Here is a 27,193-nt window from a genome sequence, read left to right as displayed (position 1 = left end):
TTAAGGGCTGTTAAAGATGCTAAACAATGTTCATGTTTGGTTTATTTAGATCTCCATGTAAGATCCCGCGTATAAGAGACATGTCTTGAATGACAAATGAGCAACGTAAGAATAGACAACAAAGAAAACATAAAGGTCACCTAGCTACAAGGTAGGCAGAACTTATCGCACACTAACTGGGTAACGAGGCACAGATTGTGACCTTTCACCCCACACTAAGTTCACCTTTCACCCGCTGCTTCGCCCAGAAGCCCAGAAGACGCTTGCAGTATTTGTGAGGGTAAAATCAACACTGGAAGCAGGTAAGAACTTGAGTTATGCTAAATATCTGCCTTATCATGAAGTAGAGGAGCTATAGGACATTTCTACGGTAGATGGGCCGCATTGGAACGAAATGTAGGACATTTCGGGGCGAGAAAATTGTAGGAGGGGGAGGGGGGCGAATTTTATAATACACGTCAAGAAGTCTTTGGAGACAAAATGATCGTTTTTGCTAAAGAAAAAAACCTCTAAGAAGTAGTGCTGCGTTGATTCGGTACAGTTCCAAAGTACCGGATCATGAAGTACCGGTACTGTACCGATATAAATTTACTCCAAGTATGTGCTTATTTTGTGACTGATCTCCTGACCTCATGCAACACCAAACGTGACCAAAGTGACACATTGGAACAGCGTAACTGATATGCAACAGATAATTCAGGCAGGCCGGTAGTTTTGATAGCAAGGCCAATAAAGATACTGACAAGTTGAAAACAGTTTATATATGTTTTTGTCACTGAAGAAGTTCAGGAAAACACATGTTTTTCAAATGGTTCAGGTACTGGTCCGGACCTGTACCTAAACCCCTGTACCTAGTGGTGCGGATCGGTCCGGCCGGACCGGTTCCGGACTTGTAAAACGTTTAGGTTCAAGTCCAAAAAAACCTAAACGTCTGGAAACAAGTCCGGACTTGAAAAAAAATCTCTCACTTATACACTCCTTTTTGTTTCAAACCATCTTAAACCTCCCTTAGATCGTGAAATTTGCACTAGAAAAATATGAAAACATTGCTGTTTTTGTGTTTATAACTGAACCTTTGTGTTAATTACTGACTGTATATAATTCCGTATATATAGTTTTCAAATTACATGTAAAATATCTGCCAATTTGCAATGTTACATGTAACACGGAAAAAATATTCCAAAATTGTTGTTCAGGTCCGGACTTTCAAGTCCGGACCTGAACCTAAACCTCTGGACTCGAGTCCGAACCTAAACCTAAACTCGGGTTTCGATCCGCACCACTACCTGTACCTGTACCTGATGTTACATTTAGGTACGCAGCACTACTAAGAATGCAACAGTATCACAAAAATGAGACAGAATTGCAATAGAAATAACGATAAGGCTAAACAAAAATTTTCAGACCATGCATGCGCAGGCAACTTTGGAAAAACATATTCATGATAAAAATGAATGGGAGGGGGGCAGTAGGGAAGTAGTACTAGTTGGCTGGGTTTCTGTGTCATTACGATGGGAGAAGTAGAGGCTGGACAGCTGTTGTGGCAACCTACCAGTTCTGGGATCTGTAGAAATAATGCACTCCTGACGTTTCATATTTGCGATTGATATTTTTCATCTTTTCATCAATTATTATCTTAGACATGGCAGAGGCAAGTGATTGGTCTCCTACTGCTGTTCCCCAGAACTTCTCTGATGGGTCTCCTACCGGAGTATTAGGGGGCAGAGATGCAGGCAATGTAGAAGACCAGCCGACTGGAACCAAAGTCAGTTTGGACAATCAGCCAGAAGCACATACTGGTGACAAACCCTACATGTGTGGGGATTGCGGGTACAGGGCAGCTGACAAGTATAACCTATCCCGACACAAGAGAACCCATACTGGTGAGAAACCCTACAAATGTAACCAGTGTGATTATTCCGCAGCTAGGAAATATACTTTGGACATCCATCAAATGAAACATACCGGTGAGAAACCCTTCATGTGTGGCGAGTGCGGGTTCAGGACAGCTAGGAAGCGTAGCCTATCCAGGCATATGAGAGTCCATACTGGTGTGAAACCCTACAAGAGTGACCAGTGCGATTATTCTGCTGCTCAGAAAAGTTATTTAGACCGACATCTAGCCAAACACTCTGGTGAGAAACCCTACATGTGTGGAGAGTGCGGGTTCAGGACAGCTGAGAAGCGTAATCTATCCAGGCATATGAAAGTCCATACTGATGGGAAACCCTACAAATGTGACCAGTGTGGTTATTCCGCAGCTAGGAAATATACTTTGGACAGCCATCTAGCGACACATACAGGTGAGAAACCCTTTATGTGTGGGGAGTGCGGGTACAGGACTATCAGCAATTTCAAGTTGTCCAGACATATGAGAACCCATACAGGGGAAAAACCCTACAAGTGTGACCTGTGCGACTATTCTGCTGCAGAGAAATCTACCTTAGACAGCCATCTAGCTAAACACACCGGTGAGGAACCCTACATGTGTGGAAAGTGTGGCTACGGAGCAACTAAAATATCTCAGTTGTCCAGACATATGAGAACTCATACAGGTGAAAAACCCTTCAAGTGTGACCAGTGTGATTATTCCGCCGCGCAGAAATGCAATTTGAACAGCCATCTAGCCAAACACTCAGGTGAGAAACCCTACATGTGTGGGGAGTGTGACTACAGGTGCATCCGCAAGTCTCAGCTGTCCAGACATATGAGAACTCATACAGGTGAGAGGCCCTACATGTGTGGGGAGTGCGGGTACAGAACAACTCGACAGTGCCACTTGTCCGAACATATGAGAACTCACACAGGTGAAAAACCCTACAAGTGTGACCTGTGCGACTAGTCTGCTGCACTGAAAAAACCTTGAACCAACATGTAGCAAAACACACAGGGGAAAAACCCTACATGTGCGGGGAGTGCGGGTACAGAACAGCTAAAAAGTCCCACCTGCCGAGACATACCTTGAACAGACATTTAGCAAAACACTAATGAGAAAACCTTTATGCGTGGGGACTGCGGGTACAGGACAGCTGACAAGCGTAACCTAGAGTGGTAAAAGCCTACATGTCCTGCATCTAGCTAAACACACTTGAGTAACTCCAAATGTTTACGGAGTGCAGGTACGCGAAGTTATCCAGCCGTACAAACATGTATAATGAAAAATGGATGTAAGAACACTGCATGTGTCTCACACCAATGTTTGAGTTCCGAGTGTGCATCTGCAGTCATGCTGATCTGATGTCAAAGTTTTAGGTCCCTTATGTGTATGCAATCATTTGTAAAGACGTGTATGCAACATTTCCGCTTGGGGGGGGGGGGTCCCTTTACATAAGGTATAACACACAATCTAATGCTGTGCTGGAACTATGAAAAGGATTTTAATACTAAAGAAAATCTCTACAAATGTGAGAACACTGCACAGTATCTGTACATCTACGCAGTCTGTATCAAGTACTTAATATCTGTGGTATTCGTTTAAAAGAAACTACAACAGTGGGTATATAAAACTATACCTATTATTAGTACACGAATGATTATGCTATAATGGAGTGTTTAACATAATCTTCTGTAATATAAAGCGACTTTCATGTCTTATATGTAAGAATCATATTTTGAGAAGCATGATTACTGATAACAAGCATAATTACTGATATACATGTAATTTCAAAAAGCTGTGCATTAAGTTCAAGGCTGTGATTTTGATTTTTCTTACTTACTTATTTACTCGCATATACACTATATATTGGAATGATTATGACTGATATACCTGAAATGTATTATAGTGAACTAAGCTTGTGTTATATGAAGCGCCTGTCATGGTCGATATATAAAAACACAACTGATTCAAAATATGCTAATAAGTTTGATAAAATATGCTACTAATGTTGATGATAATATGCTAGTAAGTTTAATAAAATATGCTACTAATGTTAATGATAATATGCTAATAAGTTTAATAGAATATGCTACTAATGTTAATAAAAATATGCTAGTAAGTTTAATAAAAGACAGGTTTCATTTCATGTTGATCTAGTGTGGTAGGATCTTCGATCTGTCATGGGCGACAGAAAGTTGTGGAAACATGTGTGTCACCTCTAACTCAAGAGGATGAACTGAACTGAACTGAAACTGGTAGATGCTACCATGCTGGCCGTGCAAGTGAAAACGTTCCAACTCTCTCTAACAGACCTGAAAGAAATGTTACAGGGTTACCTGACTTACCAAAAGGTTTAAAAGATAAAAGGCTTGGTTCATGTAGCAAAATACAAAGCCCTGCATGCGTGGTGAATGTGGTTACGAGGCAACTCAGAGGAAAAGTTAAAAGGAATGATTTCCTCAATAACGACGCTGAATGTCAGATTATCCTTGCATGCGTGGTGAATGTGGTTACGAGGCAACTCAGAGGAAAAGTTAAAAGGAATGATTTCCTCAATAACGACGCTGAATGTCAGATTATCCTTCAGTCTACGGCCCATGACAAAATGTGTGCATCGAACAAGAACTACCCTACCTGTAAAGAAGATGTTGACGATGAATCGTATCGGCTATCCAGTTACGCAGACATTAAAAGTAGGCGCCCCTGGTGTTGGCGCTTCAAGGTTGTGACATTTTATTTTATTTTGAAAAGGGGGCAAGGACAAAAAAGATTGTCTAAAAAACGGTCAAATTATGAAAATAGAAGACTTCAGATATAGAGGGTAGAGAAGACTCGTCCAAAATATATAACGTGAAGTACAATGATTAATCAAAAGTGTATCTTGTGTGCAAAGGATACTACCCGCCTCCATTTTCCCTTATCTAAATAACAGTTGACTTGACACAGAAAGAAAGAAAGAAAGAAAGAAAATTGAAAAAGGAACATACAAAAAACAAACAAAAAGTCAGCAGATGGGTGCAACCGATCTAAAATGGAGGTGGAACTTTCCGCACACTAACTGGGTAACGAGGCACAAAATGTGACCTTTCACGCCGCCCTCAGTTCACCTTTCACCCGCTGCTTCGTTAGAGACGCTTGCCGTATTGTGTGAAGGGACAAATCAACGATAAAACAGGTAAGCTCTTAAAATATAGTACATATCTATCTTATCGTGAAGCAGAGGGGCTATAGGTCGTTTATATGGTGTACGGGTCACATTAGGACGTAACGTAAAACTTTTAGGGGTGAGAAAATTGGGGAGGGGGGGCAAAACCCCAAGCCACGTCGTTCGGGGCAAAAGGCCGTTTGTGTTAGAAAAGCTCTAATAAGGGTGCTACATGATCACCAAAATATGACAAAATATTACAATGGAAAACTTTTTAGACTAAAAACAAGTTTCCAGGTCATGCATGCAACTTTGAAAAAACTGTTGGTAATTAGAATAAGATTCATAAACATATGGGGGGAGGGGGGCAGCAGAGAGCACAACTGGGTCAGGTTTTGACGTCATTACGATTCCGGTCGAGGTTCAACACTTGTTGGAGCAACTTTTGTTTTGTATCAGCAGAATAAAAATGCAATCTTGACTTATCCTATTTAAGATTGATGTGTTTGACCTTTTCAATTTTTCATCCGTTAGGTTAGACATGGCAGAGGCATGTGATCGGTCTCCTACTGCTGTTCACCAGAGCTTCTGTGATGGGTCTCCTACTGGAGTTTTAGGGGACAAACATCAGAGCAATCTAGAAGACCATCCAACGAAAAGCAAAGCCAGTTTGGACAAAAAGCCATCAGAAAATTCGGTTGAGAAACCCTTAATGTGTGAGGAGTGCGGGTACAGGACAGCTAACAAGAGTCACATATCCAGACATATGAGAACCCATACTGGTGAAAAACCCTACAAGTGTAACCAGTGTGACTATTCTGCTGCACAGAAATATTATTTGGATCGACATCTAGCCAAACACACTGGTGAGAAACCCTACATGTGTGGGGAGTGCGGGTACAGGACAGCTCACAAGCATCACCTATCAAAACATATGAGAACCCATACTGGTGAAAAACCCTACAAGTGTGGCCAGTGTGACTATTCCGCTGCACAGAAACATCATTTGGACCAACATCTAGCCAAACACACCGGTGAGAAGCCCTACATGTGTGGGGAGTGTGAGTTTAGGACAGCTCACAAGCATCACCTATCCGAACATATGAGAACTCATACTGGTGAAAAACCCTACAAATGTGACCAGTGTGACTATTCTGCTGCAGAGAAATCCACATTGGACAACCATCTAGCCAAACATGCTGGTGACAAACCCTTCATGTGTGGAGAGTGCGGGTACAGGTCAGCTGACAGGAGTAGCCTATACAGACATATGAGAACCCATACTGGTGAAAAACCCTACAAGTGTGACCAGTGTGATTATTCTGCTGCACAGAAATGCAATTTGGACAGTCATCTATCAAAACATACTGGAGAGAAACCCTACATATGTGGGGAATGTAAGTACAGAACAACTAAAAAGTCTCATTTATCTGAACATATGAGAACCCACACAGGAGAAAAGCCCTACAAGTGTGACCAGTGTGATTATTCTGCTGCAAAGAAATCCACCTTAAACAGCCATCTAGACAAACACACCGGTGAGAAACCCTACATGTGTGGGGAGTGCGGGTACAGGACAGCTCAAAAGCTCAAGTTATCCATACATATGAGAACTCATACAGGAGAAAAACCCTACAAATGTGACCAGTGTGATTATTCTGCTGCACAGAAATCCAATTTGGACCGACATCTAGCAAAACACTCTGGAGAAAAACCATTCATGTGTGGGGAGTGCGGGTACAGGACAGCTCAAAAGCTCAAGTTATCCATACATATGAGAACTCATACAGGAGAAAAACCCTACAAATGTGACCAGTGTGATTATTCCGCTGCACAGAAATCCAATTTGGACCAACATCTAGCAAAACACTCTGGAGAAAAACCATTCATGTGTGGGGAGTGCGGGTACAGAGCAACTCAAAAGTCTCACTTATCAAAACATATGAGATGCCATACTGGCGTAAAACCCTACAAGTGTGACCAGTGCGATTATTCTGCTGCACAGAAATACACATTAAAGAGACATCTAACCAAACACTCTGGAGAGAAACCATTCACGTGTGGCAAGTGCGGGTTCAGAACAGCTCGCAAGCATAACCTATCCATACATATGAAAACTCATACTGGTGAGAAACCCTAGTGTTTCCATTCACATTTTAGTCATGGCCCCCGGTACACTTGCGCCCTCCTCACACGCCTTCGCACCGGCACGTGCAGTCTTAACCTAAGTTTATTTACACGCAACTTAGCAACAAGTCCAGCCTGCACTTGCGGATGTCGAAGCGAAAGCGTTGTTCATTATCTTTTGTACTGCCCTATATACAACCAACAAAGACTCAACCTTCTGGGCAACCTACGGAACCTTTTAGCCCCTATTCTTGATATCGATACTTTGTCTGATCAAGCCTTCATTTATTTATTATTAAGAGGTTCATCCTTTGTTTCGTATGATTTCAACTGTAACATTTTAGGCTTGACTCAGCACTATATTTTGACAAGCAGACGTTTTAAAACTTAGTTCAGGTATATTGATATATTCATTGTTTGTTTGTTAGCTTGTTTGTATTGGACGACCCAATTGCTGTTTCTTATTGCTATTGTACTTGTCTATGTAACTTGTATCTTTTTTTCCAGAGGTGATGTTTAATATTAGCTTTAGCTAGAGTACATCACCTCTGTGTCCTGTATATTCTTCTGTTGTTTAAAAAAAAAATAAAAAATAAAAAAACCCTAGTGTGAGCTGTGTGAATATGATTAGCTATTCGAAAATCAGCTGTTGTCCGGCACCTGTCTAAACACGCTGATGAGAAACTCTAAATGTGTACGGGGTGCAGGTACAGGACAACTGAAGTTAACGTTATCCAGACAGACATACATGTATATGGAACTAAGGGAAATGGATGTAAGAACACTACATGTATTCAACGCCAGTGTGTGAGTAAAAAGCCGTTTCACAGTTCTGGTGGTGTGGCAAAGAATCAAGCCACAGAGTGGAGCATACTTTATTAGAAACACTTCTAATGCAAAGAAATAAGTAGGTTTTAAAACTCAGTAACAAACTTATTCTGTCAATTATGATATAGGATATCCCTGACCCCTGATTTCGTATTGACATCCTATAAAATGTTATTTTATATTTTAACATAAGGCAGTACAATGCTCAATCCGGGCAGCATTGCTGATATCGGTGCCATGTAACATTATAAGTATATAACACGCAATCATGTAATCTCCTAGCAGATCTACACGGGGCGCGAAAATCGTATATGCTAGTTAGAGAAGCTCCAGTCAGCCTGGAGCTTATCTAGCTGACTGGAGCTTCTCTGGCTGGCATATACGATTTTCGCGCCCCGTGTAGATCTGCTTGGAGATTAGCAATTATGTACATCAGTTCAACATTCATTTATAGAAATGTTGTGCTTCGGTGTAACGAGTTTGCTTAAAGTTTGTAATCAATGTTTATTTTCAAACTTACTAACCTATACTATACGTATTGGAACACTAATGATTATGCTATACTTAGCGTGTTTGAAATTATATAGATTTACAAGGTAAACTTTTGTTATATGAAGCGTCTGCCATTGCTTAAATGTAAGAAGACAGTTGATTCAAAATATGCTCATTTCTGACATGTGAAAGTAAAATGTTTAATAAAAGAACAACATCTGAACAGGTTCCATTCCAAAATGCTGTGTAACATGTTACATTTCATTCTCACTCATTTACTAACCTATAGCTATACACGATATGTTGGAGCACTAATGATTATGCTATACCAGGACTGTTGAACATTATGAAGTATTGTGAAGTAATCTTGTGTTATATGAAGCGTCTGTCATTGCTAATATGTAAGAACACAACATTCATACTAATGACTAAATACTCTAACAAGAAGTTTGGTATGAACATGTTTTTATTCTTCTCTTCACCCTCAAGATCATGTCCAATTATGAAACATAACTTTATACAAACCATATAAATTCTAATACTACAGAACGTAAACGTAACTTATAGTTTTACTATAACTCTTTTAAATCATTCAACCGAACAACTAAAAGATGCTAATAACGTCGACACTATGGATGCATTTCGAAAGCAAACTACAGTAACTAACGCATATGATATTGTAAAGTCATATACAAACAAAAACTATTTCTTGTCGGAAATTTCTGTCCCATGATTCACTGCACCACCATGTTTGGGCATGAGGGAAGACAAGTTTGCTCCCGCCATGTAACAAAAGTCTCAAACATAAAGATGACAATTGCGATGATTTCGGTACACAGCATTTTCATCAGAGATCATCATAGCGTCGACTGTATGTTAACATCAGGATAAATGCAGGACATGAAGAAAATTATCAGAAAAGTAAGCAAATTCCAATAGTAACAATAATCACATGGGCTGACTTGACCAGTGTGTCTCGTATATTCTATGTAATTTTGTTGTGTCCATTTTTTTGTTCATCTCCTGTCCATAAAGATATGAAAGAAACAAGCTGACAACAAAAACTAGAATGGTGACAAACTTGGAGCAACAGATTGTGTGAACATGTACACATTTGCATGTCTTGTTATCGGCGTGACTTTACCAGTTTGTCTCGTATGCCATATAAACTGTGGCTTCCATAAAAACCACTACAGAAACTAGAATGACCAGACTGTGTGGACATGTTCACGTTAACATGGATTTTTATCGGCGTCTTCTTCATGTGCCTCATGGGTAGCCATGTAACCCTTCAAATCGGACTTTTGAATTGCAGAATAACCGCAGACATCACACCTGTAACGTCTCTCACCAGTGTGGGTAGCCATGTGATACTTCAAATTGGACTTTTGTATTGCAGAATAACCGCAAACTTCACACTTGTACCGTTTCTCACCAGTGTGCGCAGCCATGTGACGCTTCAAATTAGACATTAGTGTTGCAGAATAGCCGCAAACCTTGCACTTGTAAGGTTTCTCCCCAGTGTGAATAACCATGTGACTGTTCAAATTGCTCTTCAGGTTAGTGCAGTAAGCACACATCTCACAGCTGTATGGCTTCTCACCAGCGTGTGACCTTATATGAACCTTTAAATGTCTTTCGGTGACTGCATAGTGGTCGCACTGTGGGCATTTGTACGGCCGGTAGTTACTGTGTTTCGCCATTACGTGATATTTCAGGGTAGAATTTTGTGCAGCGGAATAGTCACAGGCAGCGCACTGGAATGGTCTCTCACCACCGTGAGTTGCCCCAACATCATTTACAAGGTGATCTCTCTTCTTTTGTTTACTTTCACCCGCGGCGTGCGACGTCCTAACGTGCCGTTTCAGGGCGGACATCTTGGATGTGGAGAACTTGCATTCCCGACATCGATGTGGTCCCTCACGGCTGTGAGTCTTGCGGCGCTGTTGCCTTGTCCCTCCATGGTCTGTTTCTGGACAAGCCTGTTTCTCTTCTGTCTGTTCATGCAGATCGTCTGCTGCTTCTTCCGTCTAGTAAGAGGAGAAAAATTTAGGCGTGAACATAATATATTTATTAGAGTAGAGTAGAGTAGAGTAGAGTAGAGTAGAGTAGAGTAGAGTAGAGTAGAGTAGAGCAGAGCAGAGCAGAGCAGAGTGGAGTAGAGTAGATCCGTTCGGCCAGGTAGGAAGATCTCTTCCAGTTGGGGCCGCTCATCCATTGTGTGGGCAGCCTAAGGCTTTGTACCAGGCTAATAAAAAAAAAAGATCTCTTCACCCTCCCCTCCATAGATATTTTTGGACCGGCCCATCCTCAGTCCTCTCGTGTTCTACATCTGGTGTTCATTACAGGGGTGCCATGACGTCACCTCGTGTCATGTCGTGTGTGTCTAGCTACATGTATCAGAACAACAACAACAACAACAAAAATACGGCCAAGATCATGTGCCTTGAACAGACCGATAGTAAGAGAATGGATTTGAACAAAGGCAAATATTAAGCAGGGCACCACTTATTACGTGCTGACATCGCCATAGTTGAGAGCAGATTTTTTCAGTTCTATTGCGACACCAACACGTCGACATTTCATCAGAGAGCAAAGATTATTGTTAAAATTCCACCACATGGAGGGCGCGGCCTACGTACTTAGATTTGTCCTTGTTGTTGTTGTTGTCCTTGTTAAACGTCTATTATATCGCTAGTAAGTCAAGTATGTCGTTATTAAGTCAAGTAAGTCATATCGCTAGACGCCGTGGTTTTAAATCGTCTTAAGTTACTGGGAGCAGATTTGACAATCCTATCGACCCCCTCCCTCCCCACATCACGGTACCAACGCGACATTTCATCAGAGAGTTGTAAAAACAGACTCCAGTCTAACCTGAGACACAGCTTGGCCTTCAGGACGCTCTCGGAACGACGCCGCCTCTGTCAGGTTGGACGTCATTTCTCTCCGAACTTTCCAACTCTCGCAAACAAACGTCACAGAAACGTCACAGTGTGACCTCACTCCTAAAAGGTCAGGGGTTACAGTGCCTGATATCCCCGGTGCACCCAATAACGACACTGTATGTATGTAAATACATAAACATCGCGTGTATAACAGTCCTATTTTGAGTTTCCTAAAGAGAACAAAGAAAGAAAAGTACACAAATATAAAGAAGACAGAAAGATGGATTTGTTCGATGCTTCTACAATGCAGGCTGAAATTCCCGCACACTAACTGGGTAATCAGGCACAAAATATGACCTTTCACCCCACGCCAAGTTCAGCCCTCACCCGTCGTTTCGCCCAGAAGACGCTTACAGGATTTCTGAGGGTAAAAAGCAATACTAGAAGCAGGTAAGAACTTGATTTACCATAAATATCTGCCTTATCTTAAAGCAGAGGAGCTATAGGCTATTTCTATGGTGTATGGGTGACATCAGGACTGAAAGGTAGGCTTTTCGGGGTGAGAATTTTGGCGATTGGGGAGGGGGGCGAAACTACACATCTACATCTACATAGGTGTTGCCCCCAAATAACCCCTTCGGGGGCATAGTAGGGGGGAGTTGAGGTCCCGGGCTAAGGCGGGCAGGCCTCCAGCCTGGCACGGAACGACTCAACTACACGTCACATCGCTCGGGACTAAAGGGCCATTTTTGTTAGAAAAGCTCTAAGAAGGGTGCTACAGTACTGTGATTCACTTTATCTTCATGGTAACAAAATTTCACGGCGTACGGAAAATGGACATTTTCACTGAACTTTAACTTCACGGTGGCGGCAAGTGATTATAAAACGGATGTGTGAAGGAATCAAAAATAATAACAACAGGTTTTTCCCGGTGATGATAAGTTCATGGAGCAGAGGTCACCGTGAAAACAGTGAACATGAAGTTACAGTGAAAGAAGAAAAATACAGTATCACTAAGTAATCCTATAAGTATAGACAGAATTACAACAGAAACAATATTAATGGTAAAAGCAAAATTTCATGTCATGTATGTGTAGTAACCTTTGGAAATACTCATGATAAAAATGAGGGGGCGGAAAAAGGGCCTAGCAAGGGAAGAGTACAAGTGGGACAGGTTTTACCGTCATTACGATGTGAGTTAAGGCTTGACAGTAGTGGCAACTTCCCATTTTTGGTATAAGTAGAAAAAATACACTCTTGACGTATCGTTTTTTTTTCAAATGATTTGTTTAATCTTTTCAAATTGTTTGTCAATTATTATCTTAGACATGGCAGAGGCAGGTAATGGGTCTCCTACTGCTGTTCCCCAGAAGTTCTGTGACGGGTCTCCTGCTGCAGTTTTATTCAATATTGATACAAGCAATGTCAAAGAACAGCCAACAGGAGCCAAAACAAGTTTTAAAAATCAGCCTGGACCAGATACTGATGAGAAACCCTACATATGCGGGGAGTGTGGGCACAAGACAGCTGACAAAGGTAATCTAAAGAGACATATGAGAACCCATACTGGTGAAAAACCCTACACGTGTGATCAGTGTGATTATTCTGCTGCACAGAAAGGCCATTTGGATCGACATCTAGGAAAACACACCGGTGAGAAACCTTACATGTGTGACGAGTGTGGATACAGGGCAGCTAGGAAGGATAACCTTTCCAAACATATGAGAACTCATACTGGTGAAAAACCCTACAAGTGTGACCAGTGTGATTATTCCGCTGCACAGAAAACTATATTGGACAACCATCTAGCCGGACATACCGGCGAGAAACCCTTTATGTGCGGAGAGTGTGGGTTCAGGACAGCTCACAGATGTAGCCTTTCCACTCATATGAGAACCCATACAGGTGAAAAAAACTACATGTGTGACCAGTGCGATTATTCTACAACACAGAAAAGTCATTTGGATCGACATCTAGCAAAACACACGGGTGAGAAACCCTACATGTGTGGCGAGTGTGGGCACAGGACAGCTCTGAAGTCTGACTTGTCCAAACATATGCTAATCCATGGTGAAAAGACCTTCAAGTGTGACCAGTGTAATTATTCCGCTACACAGAAATCCAGTTTGGACCGACATCTAGCCAAACACACTGGTGATAAACCGTATATGTGTGGGAAGTGTGGGTTCAAGACAGCTCACAAGTATAACCTATCCACTCATATGAGGACCCATACAGGTGAAAAACCCTACAAGTGTGACCAGTGCGATTATTCTACTGCACATAAAAGTCATTTGGACACACATCTAGCGAAACACACCGGTGAGAAGCCCTACATGTGTGGCGAGTGCGGGCACAGGACAACTCAAAAGTCTGCCTTATCCATACATATGAGAACCCATACAGGTGAAAAACCCTACAAGTGTGACCAGTGTGACTATTCTGCTGGACAGAAATACACCTTAGACAGCCATCGAGCCCAACACACCGGGGAGAAACCCTTCATGTGTTGGGAGTGTGGGTACAGGGCTATCCGAAAGTCTCAGTTGTCCCGACATATGAGAACCCATATAGGTGAAAGACCAGTGTGACTATTCTGCTGCACATAACTAAGTGTAATTTGGACAGCCATTTAGCGAAACACATCGGCAAGAAACTATATGTGTGGGATGTGCGGGTACAAAACAACTAACAATTCTGACTTATCCAAACATATGAAAATCCACACAGGAGAAAAACCCTTCAAGTGTGACCAGTGTGATTATGCCGCTGCACATAAATCCACATTGGAGAGACATCAAGCCAAACACACTGGAGTAAAACCTACATGTGGGGTGAATGTGGGTACAGGACAGCTCACAAGCCTCACCTATCCAGCCATATGAAAACCCATACTGGTGATAGACCCTACAAGTGTGAGCAGTGCGGCTATCTATACTGCACAGAAAGTCCATTTAGACCGACATCTAGCATACCGTTCAGGTGAGAAACCATACATGTGTGGCGAGTGTGGGTACAGGGCAACTGAAAAGTGTCACTTTTCCAAACATATATGTTAACACATACCGATGAGAAACCCTTGAAATGTGACTAGGGTGACTATTCTGCTGCACAGAATCCACATATCTTCATACATAAGAGAATGTTTACAAATATAATAACACTGCAGAATCTGTAACTTTTTATCCTGTATCGAGTATAATTATGTGTGGCGTTCGTGGAAAGACCTGCAACAGGGAGGAGCATGGTTTGTTGGAAGTGTCAGTATAGGTTAAGTATAAAGACATGTAATAACTCGATATCAAATAAATCACTGTCAATCTAAGATGGGCTATCTTGACGACTGACTTTGTACTGACATCCTACAAACATGCTTTTGTGTGACGATTGTGCACAAAGGAACAGACTGTCATGTTAATTTTCTCACTTTGTTACGAACCTAAACACTATATATATTATATAACTAATGATTCCGCTATAACTGGAGTGATTGATATTATGAAGAATTGTGAAGGCAGCCAGTGTTGTATGAAGCGACTGCAATGACTGACATGTAAGAACAAAGTTGACTTTAAACATGATAGTTTGAGAAGTTGAAATAAAAGAATCTGACATAAGAATAGGCTCCATTCCATTTTTTTCCTTCTTTGGTCTGCGTTCTGTACTTCGGGAAATACGTATAAAGTTAGAGGCTTTGTTGTTTATGTTCTCACTTATTACTTATCTAAACACTATATACTGGTACACTAATGATTATGCTATACCTGGTGTAATGAACAGAATGAAGAATTGCGAAGTAAGCTTGTGTTATATGAAGCGACTGTCATGCTGATATGTAAATAGATAAATAAATATGTAAGATCACAGTTGATTCAGTTACTGACAAGCATTAAAAAAGAAATTAAACTAAATTAAAAGAGCCAGTTCTATTCAATTTCTGTACCTTTGTGGCAGATGTATGTTGTTGTGCTGGCCGTACAGGGTCACATCTTTCTAGTGTTATGACGGTCATCACACAGCACCCCCATATGCATGTCCTTTACTGTTGTACCCGGTTATGTTTGGGTCACATTTCCCAGCCGGGAACGAAAAATTAAAATGTATATCAATAGATATGCACAAGCTATGCTCTTGAATAATTCTTGGTACGTTTTGTGTTTTTTGTTGTCTTTTATATCATACTTTTTGTTCCCAAACACTGGCCGGCCGGGCCCCGGATTGAAAATGTGACCCAAGCATTATTCTTGCTGTACGCACTAGAAATTCTTGCCGTAGCCGCTATCATGATTACTACCAACACAGATGTGCTTCCAGGATAATAATAGTTTATATTTACTACTAAGAGCTAACACGGATTCAGAAAGTATATCGATATTCGTACATGATATATAATATGCGAACACCAGTTGTACACCCAAAATAATCAAGGAAAAAAAACACCACTGTTACAAAGTGTCTTTTGTGTAGAAGATGCTACCCACCTCCGTTTGTGATTTTTTTCCCATCTCAATTACATAAACTTCCTGTATGACATTCTCTGTTGGCCAAAAAAAGTCGAAACAAACAGAAAACAGAAATAGCAGCGGATGGGTGTAGCCCTTTTACAATGTAGGCAGAACTTCCCACACACTGAGTGGACGATCAGGTACAGACTATGACCTTTCACCCCGTGCTAAGTTCACCTTTCACCCGTTGCTTCGCCGACAAGACGCTTGCAGGATCGTGGGAGGGTAGAAATCATCACTCGAAGCAGGTACGAACTTGAGTTATGATATCTGCCTTATCATGAAGTAGAGGAGCTATAGGTCATTTCTACGGTAGATGGGCCGCATTGGAACGAATGGTAGGACTTTTCGGGACGAGAAAATTGTAGGAGGGTGAGGGGGTGGCGAAACCACACGTCAAGAAGTCTTTGGAGACAATATGATGACGATTTGCTAGAAAAACTCTGCGTTGATTCAGTTCAGGTCCAAAATACCGGATCATGAAGTACCGGTACTGGACCGATATAAATTTACACCGAGTATGTGCTAATTTTGTGACCTCCTGACCTCATGCAACTGACCAAACGTGACCAAAGTGACACATTGGAACAGCGTAACTAATATGCAACAGATAATTCAAGCAGGCCGGGAGTTTTGATAGCAAGGCCAATAAAGATACTGACAAGTTAAAAACATTTTATATATGTTTTTGTCACTGAAGAAGTTCAGGAAAACACATGTTTTTCAAATTGTTCAGGTACAGGTGCAGGTACAGGTACAGGTACAGGTCTAGACCTGTACCGTAACCCCTGTACCGGTACCTGATGTTACGTTTAGGTACGCAGCACTACTAAGAATGCAACAGCATCACAAAAATGAGGCAGAATTGCAATAGAAATAACTATAAGGCTAAACAAAAATTTTCAGACCATGCATGCGCAGGCAACTTTGGAAAAACATATTCATGATAAAAATGAAGGGGAGGGGGGCAGTAGGGAAGTAGTACTAGTTGGCCGGGTTTCTGCGTCATTACGATAGGAGTAGTAGAGGCTGGACAGCTGTTGTGGCAACCTACCAGTTCTGGGATCTGTAGAAATAATGCACTCCTGACGTTTCATATTTGCGATTGATATTTTTCATCTTTTCATCAATTATTATCTTAGACATGGCAGAGGCAGGTGATTGGTCTCCTACTGCTGTTCCCCAGAACTTCTCTGATGGGTCTCCTACCGGAGTATTTGGGGGCAGAGATGCAAGCAATGTAGAAGACAAGCCGACTGGAACCAAAGTCAGTTTGGACAATCAGCCAGAAGCACATACTGGTGACAAACCCTACATGTGTGGGGAGTGCGGGTACAGGACAGCTGACAAGCATAACCTATCCCGACACAAGAGAACCCATACTGGTGAGAAACCCTACAAATGTAACCAGTGTGATTATTCCGCAGCTAGGAAATATACTTTGGACATCCATCAAATGAAACATACCGGTGAGAAACCCTTCATGTGTGGCGAGTGCGGGTTCAGGACAGCTAGGAAGCGTAGCCTATCCAGGCATATGAGAGTCCATACTGGTGTGAAACCCTACAAGTGTGACCAGTGCGATTATTCTGCTGCACAGAAATGCAATTTGGACAGTCATCTAGCAAAACACTCTGGAGAAAAACCCTACATGTGTGACGAGTGCGGGTTCAGGACAGCTGAGAAGCGTAATCTATCCAGGCATATGAGAGTCCATACTGGTGGGAAACCCTACAAATGTGACCAGTGTGGTTATTCCGCAGCTAGGAAATATACTTTGGACAGCCATCTAGCGACACATACAGGTGAGAAACCCTTTATGTGCGGGGAGTGCGGGTACAGGACTATCAGCAATTTCAAGTTGTCCATACATATGAGAACCCATACAGGGGAGAAACCCTACAAGTGTGACCTGTGCGACTATTCTGCTGCAGAGAAATCTACCTTAGACAGCCATCTAGCTAGACACACCGGTGAGGAACCCTACATGTGTGGAAAGTGTGGCTACGGAGCAACTAAAATATCTGAGTTGTCCAGGCATATGAGAACTCATACTGGTGAAAAACCCTTCAAGTGTGACCAGTGTGATTATTCCGCTGCACAGAAATGCAATTTGAACAGCCATCTAGCCAAACACACTGGTGAGAAACCCTACGTGTGTGGGGAGTGTGACTACAGGTGCATCCGCAAGTCTCAGCTTTCTAGACATATGAGAACCCATACAGGTGAGAGGCCCTACATATGTGGGGAGTGCGGGTACAGCACAACTCAACAGTGCCACTTGTCCGAACATATGAGAACTCACACAGGTGAAAAACCCTACAAGTGTGACCAGTGCGACTATTCTGCTGCAACGAAAAAAACTTTGAATCAACACCTAGTAAAACACACTGGGGAAAAACCCTACATATGTGGGGAGTGCGGGTACAGAACAGCTAAAAAGTCCCACCTGTCGAGACATACCTTGAACAGACATTTAGCAAAACACTGATGAGAAACCCTTTATGCGTGGAGAGTGCGGGTACAGGACAGCTGACAAGCGTAACCTAGAGTGGTAAGAAAAAGCCTACATGTCCTGCATCTAACTAAACACACTTGAGTAACTCTAAATGGTACGGAGTGCAGGTACACAGAAGTTATCAAGCCCTACAAACATGTATGATAAAAAAAATGGATGTAAGAACACTGCATGTGTCCAACTCCAATGTTTTAGTTTCGAGTGTGCATCTGCAGTCAAGCTGATCTGATGTCAAATTTATAGTTCCCTTATTTGTAAGCAATCATTTGTAAAGACGTGTTTGCAACATTTCCGCTTGGGGGGGGGGGGGTTAACATAAGGTATAACACATGATCTCATGCTGTACTGGAACTGTGAAAATGCTTATTCATACAGAATAAAATCTCTACAAATGTGAGAACACTGTACAGTATCTGTACATCTACGCAATCTGTATCAAGTACTTTATGTCTGTGGTATTCTTTGAAAAAAAAAACTATAACAGAAAGGAGCATACTTTTTTTAGAAATACTGTAAGTGTAAAGAATGTTGAGGTTTTAAAACTCAATTAGAAACTTATTTCTGTCAAATCTAATCTCGCATCATAACCTATCTTATGCTTCAGTGTAACAAGTGTGCATGAAGTTAAAGGCTGTGATGTTTATTTTCCCACTTATGCTCTAATCTATACGCTACATATTGGAACACTAATAATTATGTTATGATCTAGAGTGTTTAACATTTTGTAGAATCGCGAAGTATGTTATATGAAGCGACTTTCATGGCCGATATGTAAGAACAAAGTTGATTCAAAGTATGCTAATTTCTGACAAGCGAAATAAAAACGTTTAATAGATGAAAAGGTTTCATTCCATTTTCCCTTGTTTGGTTGATGTAAGTTATTCTGATGCCGCACAGGGTACAGGCACCATCGTTGTTATCATCATTTTCATCAAAGCATAAAACTCTTTTCCTGACGTAATCCTTTCCGCATCCCACGAAATTCCTTCCTAAAATAAAAGTGTTTAATAGATTTTATTATCATTTTCATAAAAAAAACATGAAACTCATTTCCTGAAGTAATTCCTTCCGTAACCGGCGGGTTTTGCCATACCCAAAAGAAATTCCTGCGCATATTTTAGCCGTATCCACTTTCAGTTCTTGCAGCACTCGGTTATTCCTACCGTATCCACTAGACGATGTGCTTTTGTGCCGTACCCAATGGTGCTGCACAGTCACAGTCGTGTCTGAATACCTAGCCTTTACCAAGGCAAACACCGAGTGGCGTTGTACAAATCACACCCAGTTTTGAAAACGTTTATATGTTTGTGCAACCTTTAGTGAGAAGCGGTCTAGAGAGAAATGGAAATCAGTTTTGAGGTGAAGATTCATCAGTGTAAAAAAATACCTCGACGATCGGAGACAGTGATGTTGGTTTAGAAATTACTGTTCTTCATACACTACTTCCCCCACCCCCACCATATTCCTGTATCCATTCTGAACCTATCACCCCCTCCCCCACCGCCCCCCCCCCCCCCCGCTCACCCAATACCACCTCCATCTTATCCCCAGGCTCTACAGGTACAGGTAAAATCTAACATTTTTGGCGAAGGCAACAAAGAAAAAGAATGTAGAAAGGGCAGTAGTCGTGTAAACGCATTCTGTAATGTAGGCAGAACTTCCCACACAATAACTGGGTAACGAGGGACAAATCATGACCTTTCACCCCACGCTAAGTTCACCTTTCACCCTTGCTTCTCATACAAGACGCTTGCAGTATTTGTGAGGGTAAAAATCAACCCTAGAAGCAGGTAAGAACGCGAATTATGATAAAAGACTTCTCTTTCGTGAAGCAGAGGTGCTATAGGCTGTTTCTATGGTGTATGGGCCACACTAGCACGAAATGTAAGACTTTTCTGGGTGAGGAAATTTGAGAGGGGGAGGGGGGCGAAACCAAATGTCACACATCACGAGACAAAGGTGTTATTTAGAAATGGTCTAAGAATCTTGTTATAAAATAACCAAAATGGGACATAAGTACAATAACAAACATGTGTAATGATAGCAAATGCGTTCATGAGTGGTTAACTTAGAAAAATGGTTTATAGCAGATTCATATCACGGAACGGAAGGTAGCATTAAAGGAAGAAAGTACGAGTGGGCCAGGTTTTAACGCCATTGCCATAGGAGTGGTGACTGGACTGGACATTTTTGTGCCATCAGAAAAAAATGCATTTTGAATTATGATACTTTTGATTGATGTCTTTCAAATTTTTTGTCCGTTAGGTTAGACATGGCAGATGCATGTTATGGGTCTCCTACTGCTGTTCCCCAGAGCTCCATTGAAGGGTCTCCCACTGTGATTTTAGGGAATGGAGGTACAAGCAATGTTATAGATCGTCCAACAGGAGCCAAAGCCAGTTTGGACCATCAGTCAAAAGCACATACTGATGAGAAACCCTACATGTGCGAAGAGTGCGGGTACAGGACAGCTGTCAAGCTTAACCTATCCAGACATATGAGAACCCATACTGGTGAAAAACCCTACAAGTGTGACCAGTGTGACTATTCTGCCGCTGAGAAATCCGCCTTGAAGAAACATCTAGCAAAACACACCGGTGAGAAACCCTACATGTGCGGGGAGTGCGGGTACAGGACAGCTCAAAAGCGCCACTTAATCAGACATATGAGAACCTATACTGGTGAAAAACCCTACAAGTGTGACCAGTGTGACTATTCTGCCGCTGAGAAATCTGCATTGAAGAGACATCTAGCAAAACACACCGGTGAGAAACCCTACATGTGTGGAGAGTGCGGGTACAGGACAGATCACAGACGTAGCCTATCCAGACATCTGAGAACTCATACTGGAGAAAAACCCTACAAGTGTGACCAGTGTGACTATTCTGCTGCACAGAAAACCACATTGGACAGCCATCTAGCAAAGCACTCAGGTGAGAAACCCTACATGTGTGGCGAGTGCGGGTACAGGACTATTCGAAAGTCTGAGCTTTCCATACACATGAGAACCCATACAGGTGAAAAACCTTACAAGTGTGACCAGTGTGACTATTCTGCTGCACAGAAATGTTATTTGAACAGCCATTTAGCGAAACACATCGGTAAGAAACCCTACATGTGTGGAGAGTGTGGGTACAGGACAGATCACAGGCATAGCCTATCAAGACACATGAGAACTCATACTGGAGAAAAACCCTACAAGTGTGACCAGTGTGACTATTCTGCTGCACAGAAATGTTATTTGAACAGCCATTTAGCGAAACACATCGGCAAGAAACACTACATGTGTGACGAGTGCGGGTACAAAACAACTAACAATTCTGACTTATCCGAACATATGAGAATCCACACTGGAGAAAAACCCTTCAAGTGTGACCAGTGTGATTATGCCGCTGCACATAAATCCACATTGGACCGACATCTAGTCAAACACACTGGAGAAAAACCCTACGTGTGTGGGGAGTGCGGGTACAGAACAGGTCACAAATCTGCCTTATCCAGACATATGAGAACCCATACTGGTGAGAAACCCTTCATGTGTGGCGAGTGCGGATACAGAACAGCTCACAAGTGTCACTTATCCAGCCATATGAGAACCCACATTGCTGAATAACGAACCTACAAGTGTAACCAGTGTGAGTATTCAGCAGCTCGAAAATCAGATTTTGTCGGGCACGTAGCTAAACACACTGATGAGAAATGTGTACGAATCGCAGGTACAGGACAACAGAAGTTATTCAGCCATCGATACATATGTATGGAACATAGGAAAATTGATATAAGAACACTACATGTGTTCTATCCCAATGTCTGTCTGAGAATATGTCATTTCACAGTTCCGAATGCGCATCTGCTTTCGCGGTGCATTGTCGTCCAAGGTCAATGTGTAAGATTCCTCATTTGTAAACAACGTCGAGACGTGGTTGCATCATTCCCGATCCCGCTTGGAGTGACTTTAACCTATGACATTACCGACAAACCCCCTGTGATGCTGGAACTGTGAGAAGACTTATTCACACAGAAGTGAATCTGTACAAATATGATAACAATGTACTGAATCTGTATATCAACATTACGTTGTCTATATCCAGTACCTTATGGTATTCGTAAAGGAAAAATACAACATACGTACAGTGAGGAGCAATTTTTGTTGGAAGTACTATCAGTGTAAACAATAGGTCGTTCTTAAAACTCATTAACAATTAATTTCCGTCAAATATGATGTAGGCTGACACCTGAATTGGAACTAACACCCTCTAAAATGTTGTGCTTTAGTGTTACAAGGGTGATGTTTGATTTGTCATTTATTCACTAACCCATACACTATACATTGGAACATGATTATGCTATAACTGGAGTGTTTAACGTTATGAAGAATTGTAGAGTGAGCTTGTGCGATATAAGCGACTGGCTGACATGTAAGAAGTAAAAATAAAAACGCATGATAAAAGAACAGGTTCCATTCCATTTTTCCGTGTGACGTAATTTAATTAGTTATGAATGAATGGTTTATTAGACACTGCATTAAACATTGTCAATAAAACAGGTTGTCGCAGCCACAAATTGCTGAATCGGATAATTTTTGTACAGGTGCGTTCTTAGGCCTTCTTAACCATAAGGCGATTCAGACTCTTAACTAAAGTTATTTTTCATGACACAGCACCCCCATGAAAACCCTGTCCTGCCGAACGTATTTTCTTGCTGTACCCACTAGAGATATTTCACGTACCCGGTTATTACACTTGCCGTACCCGTTAGAAAGTCGAGCCGTATGTGGTAGTTCTTAGCGTACCCGGTCCTTTTGTGCCGTACCCAATGGAAGACACCGCAGGGCCACAGTGCGAAGTCATTCGAAGGTCGTGTCTAAACACCCAGTACGGCAGCCATACAGGATGTCTCACTAGCCTCTACCAGGCTCCGCGGATCGCTGGGAAAATAGTAGAAATTAGTCCCCCGGCAAATGTTCTCCCTTTAACCGGCGCGGTTAGTCAGTGAGTCATTCGAGGGTCGTGTCTAAACACCCAGTACGGCAGCCTTACAGGATGCCTCACAGCCAAGGCCCTGGCAAACACTCCTGACCACCTCTACCGAGCCGTTGCACGTGTTCTCGTACCCATCCTGAAAAGAAATTAGACACCCCACAACCACTAGGTACCCCCCCTCCCCCCATGTTTTTCAAGGGTATCCAGATAAAATAAAACCTTTTTGGCGAAGGTAACAAAGGAAAAGAATGCAGAAAGGGCAATAGATGGGTGCAACTGTTGTACAATGTAGGCAGAACTTCCACACACAACAAGGATTATCGGGCACAAAATATGACCTTTCACCCCATGATAAGTTCACCTTTCACCCGCTGCTTCGCTTAGAAGACGCTTGCAGGAATTGTGTGACGGTAAATATCTACACTAGAAGCAGGTAAGAAGTTGAGCTATATTACATATCTACCTTGACATACAGTAGAGGAGCTATAGGTCATTTCTACGGTGTATGGGCGATATCTGGACGGGATGTATTAAGATTTTACGGAGGGTGAGAGAAAATAGCGAGGGAGGAGGGGGGCGAAACCGACACGTCAAGGATCGTCAAGTTTTTCGAGATAGAAGGGCCGTTTATGTTAGGTGCGCTATAGTGTCACTAAAATGAGACAAACTACAATAAGAACCATGTGAAATGAAAACCAAATTTGCGACATGCATAAGAAAATGGTTTGTATGTTAGACCAAGGTTAGACAGATTCATGAAACTGCATTCGAGGGGGGTTGGGTGGGGGGTGGGGGCTGGTCGGGTGGCTAGTCAGGTTTTAACGTCATTTCTATGGAAGTGAATGCTGGACAGTTGTAGCAACTTCCCATTTTTGGTATCAGCAGAAAAAAAATGCTCTCTTGACTTATCTTATTTTCGATTGGTGTGCTTCATCCTTTCAATCATTTGTCCATAGGTTAGACATGGCAGAGACAGGAAATGGGTCTCCTACTTCAGTTCCCCAGAACTTCTGTGATGGGTCTCCTACTGAAGTTTTGTTGGACAGAGATACGAGCAAGGTTGAAGACAAGCCAACAGCAACCGAACCGATTTTGGACAACCAGCCAGAAGCACATACTGGTGAGAAACCATTCATGTGTGGCGAGTGCGGGTACAGGACAGTTGACAAGCGTAGCCTATACAGACATATGAGATCCCATACTGGTGAAAAACCATACATGTGTGCGGAGTGCGGGTTCAGGACAGCTCACAAGTCTACCTTGTCCCGACATATGAGAACTCATACAGGTGAAAAACCCTACAAGTGTGACCATTGTGACTATTCTGCTGCTACGAAATCTAACTTGAACAGCCATCTAGCAAAACACTCAGGTGAGAAACCCTACATGTGTGGGGAGTGCGGGTACAGGACAGATCACAGGCGTAGCCTATCCAGACATATGAGAACTCATACTGGAGAAAAACCTTACAAGTGTGACCAGTGTGATTATACTGCAGTTCAAAAATCCACTCTGGACCGACATCTAGCCAATCACACCGGTGAGAAACCCTACATGTGTGGGGAGTGCGGGTACAGAACAGTCAGCAAGAGTAACCTATCGAGACATATGATAACCCACACTGGTGAAAAACCCTATATGTGTGGGGAGTGTGGTTACAGGACATCTGATAAGCGCAACCTATCCAGGCATATGAGAACCCATACTGGTGACAAACCCTACAAATGTGACCAGTGTGATTATTCTGCTGCACAGAAATGCCATTTGGAGAGACATCTAGCAAAACACTCTGGTGAAAAACGCTATTCATGTGATAAATCTGGGTACAGGGCAACTCAAAAGCCTCATTTATCCCAACATATGAGAACCCATACTGGTGAAAAGCCCGACCAGTGCGACCAGTGTGATTATTCTGCAACATCTAAATCCACTCTGGACCGACATCTGGCCAAACACACCGGTGCACGTGAGAAACCCTACAAGTGTGACCAGTGTGATTATTCTGCTGCACAGAAATCGGCTTTGAACAGCCATCTAGCCCAACACTCAGGTGAGAAATCCTACCTGTGTGGGGAGTGTGACTACAGGTGCATCCGCAAGTCTCAGCTGTCCAGACATATGAGAACCCTTACAGGTGAGAAACTCTACACGTGTGGGGAGTGTGGGCACAAAACAACTGAACAGTGTCACTTGTCCGAACATATGAGAAGTCACACAGGTGAAAAACCCTACAAGTGTGACTTGTGCGACTATTCTGCTGCACTAAAATCCACCTTGGACCGACATCTAGCCAAAGACACTGGTGAGAAACCTTACATGTGTGGGGAATGTGGGTACAAGACAGCTAAAAAGTCTCACCTATCGAGACATATTAAAACCCATGCAGGTGAAAAACCCTACAAGTGTGACCAGTGTGACTATTCTGCTGCTCAGAAAGGTGATTTAGACCGACATCTAGCAAAACACAATGGTGAGAAACCCTACATGTGTGGGGAGTGCGGGTACAGGACATCTCACAAGTCCGGCTTATCAAGACACATGAAAACCCATACCGGTGTCAAACCCAATATATGTGATAAATGTGGGTACAAGACAGCTCGGAAGTCTGTCTTATCCAAACATATGAGAACCCATACCGGTGAAAAACCCTACATGTGTGGGGAATGTGGGTACAGAGCAACTCAAAAGTCTCACTTATCCAAACATATGAGAACCCATACTGGTGAAAAACCCTACAAATGTGACCAGTGTGATTATTCTGCTGCACAGAAATCTACCTTGGACCAACATTTAGCCAGACACTCTGGAGAAAAACCCTACATGTGTGGCGAGTGCGGGTACAGGACAGCTCAAAGGTCTTCCTTATCAAAACATATGAGAACTCATACTGGTGAAAAAATACAAGTGTGAGTAATTTGAGTATTCAGCAGATAAAAAATCAGCTGTTGTCCGGCATCTAGCTTAACACGGGGATGAGAAACTCTAAATATGTTATCCAGCCATACAAACATGTATATGGAGTAATGAAAAATGGATGTAAGAACACTACATGCATTCATGTGTCCAACGGAAATCAGTGAGAATAAACTATTTCGCAATTCCTTTGCATACCTGCAGCTGCCATGCATTGTGTTCGAAGGTCAAAATTTGAGGTCCCTTATTAGGAAACAATTTTTGAAACGTGTTTGCAAAGTTCCCGCTAGGAGGGGCTTTTACCTCCATTTATTACCCTCAATCCCCTGCGGTGCTGGAGCTGTGGGAATTGCAAAAGAATTCCCTACCAATGTGTAGATACTGTACAGTATGTGTACATCTACTTATTCTAAATCAGATACTTGATTATGTCTTTAGTTTTCGTAGAAAAAAGCTACAACTGCAGAGAAGAACATGGTTTGTTAGAATTACTGTAAGTGTAAAGTATAAGGAGGGTTTGAAACTCAATAACAAACTTTTTCTGTTAATATAACATAGGCTATTATGATGGCTGACTTTGTAGTGACGCCCTACAAATTGTTGTACCTCGGTGTAACACGTGTGCTTAAACTTAGTTACAGGCTGTTGTGATGTTTATTTTCTCAATTATTTACCAACTTAAACACCATATATTTGTACACAAATGATTATGCTATTCCTATAGTTTTTCATGTTGTATGAAGCGACTGCCATGTCTCATATGTACGATCACAGTTGATTGAATTTATGACGAGCGAAAAAGAAATATTATTAAAAGAACAGTTTCCATTCCATTTTACTTGTATCTGTGGCAGATGTATGTTGTTGTTCTGGCCGTACATGGTCTCACCAAATGCTGTGCATATCAGCAATGGTAGTTTAT

The 27,193-nt window shown here is 42.1% G+C and overlaps 6 protein-coding genes across 6 annotated transcripts; 5 read left to right on the top strand and 1 right to left on the bottom strand.

The window, feature by feature from the left end:
• Positions 1–175: 175 nt before the first annotated feature.
• Positions 176–3,631, top strand: LOC136424452 (zinc finger protein 84-like). Its single transcript, XM_066413057.1, has 2 exons — positions 176–302; positions 1,641–3,631. Exon 2 carries the CDS (start codon positions 1,643–1,645, stop codon positions 2,840–2,842), a length of 1,200 nt encoding a protein of 399 aa, XP_066269154.1. The 5' UTR covers positions 176–302; positions 1,641–1,642; the 3' UTR covers positions 2,843–3,631.
• A 1,931-nt stretch (positions 3,632–5,562) lies between these two features.
• On the top strand, positions 5,563–7,161 carry LOC136427192 (zinc finger protein 568-like). The gene is made up of 3 exons (XM_066415969.1): positions 5,563–5,830; positions 6,212–6,670; positions 6,716–7,161. Exons 1-3 carry the CDS (start codon positions 5,563–5,565, stop codon positions 7,159–7,161), a joined length of 1,173 nt encoding a protein of 390 aa, XP_066272066.1.
• Positions 7,162–9,700: 2,539 nt separating this feature from the next.
• LOC136427181 (zinc finger protein 782-like) lies at positions 9,701–11,408 on the bottom strand. Its single transcript, XM_066415960.1, has 2 exons — positions 11,343–11,408; positions 9,701–10,498 (listed from the first exon to the last, which is right to left on the bottom strand). The coding sequence occupies exons 1-2, from the start codon at positions 11,406–11,408 to the stop codon at positions 9,701–9,703; spliced, it is 864 nt and encodes a 287-aa protein (XP_066272057.1).
• Positions 11,409–11,717: 309 nt separating this feature from the next.
• LOC136424299 (zinc finger protein 569-like) lies at positions 11,718–14,851 on the top strand. The gene is made up of 2 exons (XM_066412850.1): positions 11,718–11,803; positions 12,680–14,851. The coding sequence occupies exon 2, from the start codon at positions 12,682–12,684 to the stop codon at positions 13,942–13,944; it is 1,263 nt and encodes a 420-aa protein (XP_066268947.1). The 5' UTR covers positions 11,718–11,803; positions 12,680–12,681; the 3' UTR covers positions 13,945–14,851.
• A 1,173-nt stretch (positions 14,852–16,024) lies between these two features.
• Positions 16,025–22,848, top strand: LOC136427174 (zinc finger protein 91-like). The gene is made up of 4 exons (XM_066415948.1): positions 16,025–16,106; positions 17,001–18,347; positions 20,061–20,166; positions 20,642–22,848. The coding sequence occupies exons 2-4, from the start codon at positions 17,003–17,005 to the stop codon at positions 21,987–21,989; spliced, it is 2,799 nt and encodes a 932-aa protein (XP_066272045.1). The 5' UTR covers positions 16,025–16,106; positions 17,001–17,002; the 3' UTR covers positions 21,990–22,848.
• Positions 22,849–23,722: 874 nt separating this feature from the next.
• LOC136424317 (zinc finger protein 845-like) lies at positions 23,723–27,104 on the top strand. The gene is made up of 2 exons (XM_066412873.1): positions 23,723–23,791; positions 24,315–27,104. Exon 2 carries the CDS (start codon positions 24,322–24,324, stop codon positions 26,266–26,268), a length of 1,947 nt encoding a protein of 648 aa, XP_066268970.1. The 5' UTR covers positions 23,723–23,791; positions 24,315–24,321; the 3' UTR covers positions 26,269–27,104.
• The last annotated feature ends 89 nt before the right edge of the window (positions 27,105–27,193 follow it).

The sequence above is a fragment of the Branchiostoma lanceolatum genome, chromosome 1 (genome assembly GCF_035083965.1).
Source record: "Branchiostoma lanceolatum isolate klBraLanc5 chromosome 1, klBraLanc5.hap2, whole genome shotgun sequence".
Classification (NCBI taxonomy): domain Eukaryota; kingdom Metazoa; phylum Chordata; class Leptocardii; order Amphioxiformes; family Branchiostomatidae; genus Branchiostoma; species Branchiostoma lanceolatum.
The sequence above is the reverse complement of the archived record's forward strand: the minus strand, read 5'-3'. Positions and strand labels throughout refer to the sequence as shown.

Excerpts from the sequence above, each read along its gene's own strand:
- LOC136427192 (XM_066415969.1), top strand. The coding sequence starts at position 5,563 with ATGGCAGAGGCATGTGATCGGTCTCCTACTGCTGTTCACCAGAGCTTC. Across the intron at positions 5,831-6,211 it reads ACCCTACAAGTGTAACCAGT|CCAAACATGCTGGTGACAAA; the intron begins GTGACTATTCTG and ends ACAACCATCTAG. Across the intron at positions 6,671-6,715 it reads ACCCTACAAATGTGACCAGT|CAAAACACTCTGGAGAAAAA; the intron begins GTGATTATTCTG and ends ACCGACATCTAG.
- LOC136427181 (XM_066415960.1), bottom strand. The coding sequence starts at position 11,408 with ATGACGTCCAACCTGACAGAGGCGGCGTCGTTCCGAGAGCGTCCTGAA. Across the intron at positions 10,499-11,342 it reads AAGGCCAAGCTGTGTCTCAG|ACGGAAGAAGCAGCAGACGA; the intron begins GTTAGACTGGAG and ends TCCTCTTACTAG.
- LOC136424452 (XM_066413057.1), top strand. The coding sequence starts at position 1,643 with ATGGCAGAGGCAAGTGATTGGTCTCCTACTGCTGTTCCCCAGAACTTC.
- LOC136424299 (XM_066412850.1), top strand. The coding sequence starts at position 12,682 with ATGGCAGAGGCAGGTAATGGGTCTCCTACTGCTGTTCCCCAGAAGTTC.
- LOC136427174 (XM_066415948.1), top strand. The coding sequence starts at position 17,003 with ATGGCAGAGGCAGGTGATTGGTCTCCTACTGCTGTTCCCCAGAACTTC. Across the intron at positions 18,348-20,060 it reads CAGACATTTAGCAAAACACT|GGACAAATCATGACCTTTCA; the intron begins GATGAGAAACCC and ends CTGGGTAACGAG. Across the intron at positions 20,167-20,641 it reads AAAATCAACCCTAGAAGCAG|GTTAGACATGGCAGATGCAT; the intron begins GTAAGAACGCGA and ends TTTGTCCGTTAG.
- LOC136424317 (XM_066412873.1), top strand. The coding sequence starts at position 24,322 with ATGGCAGAGACAGGAAATGGGTCTCCTACTTCAGTTCCCCAGAACTTC.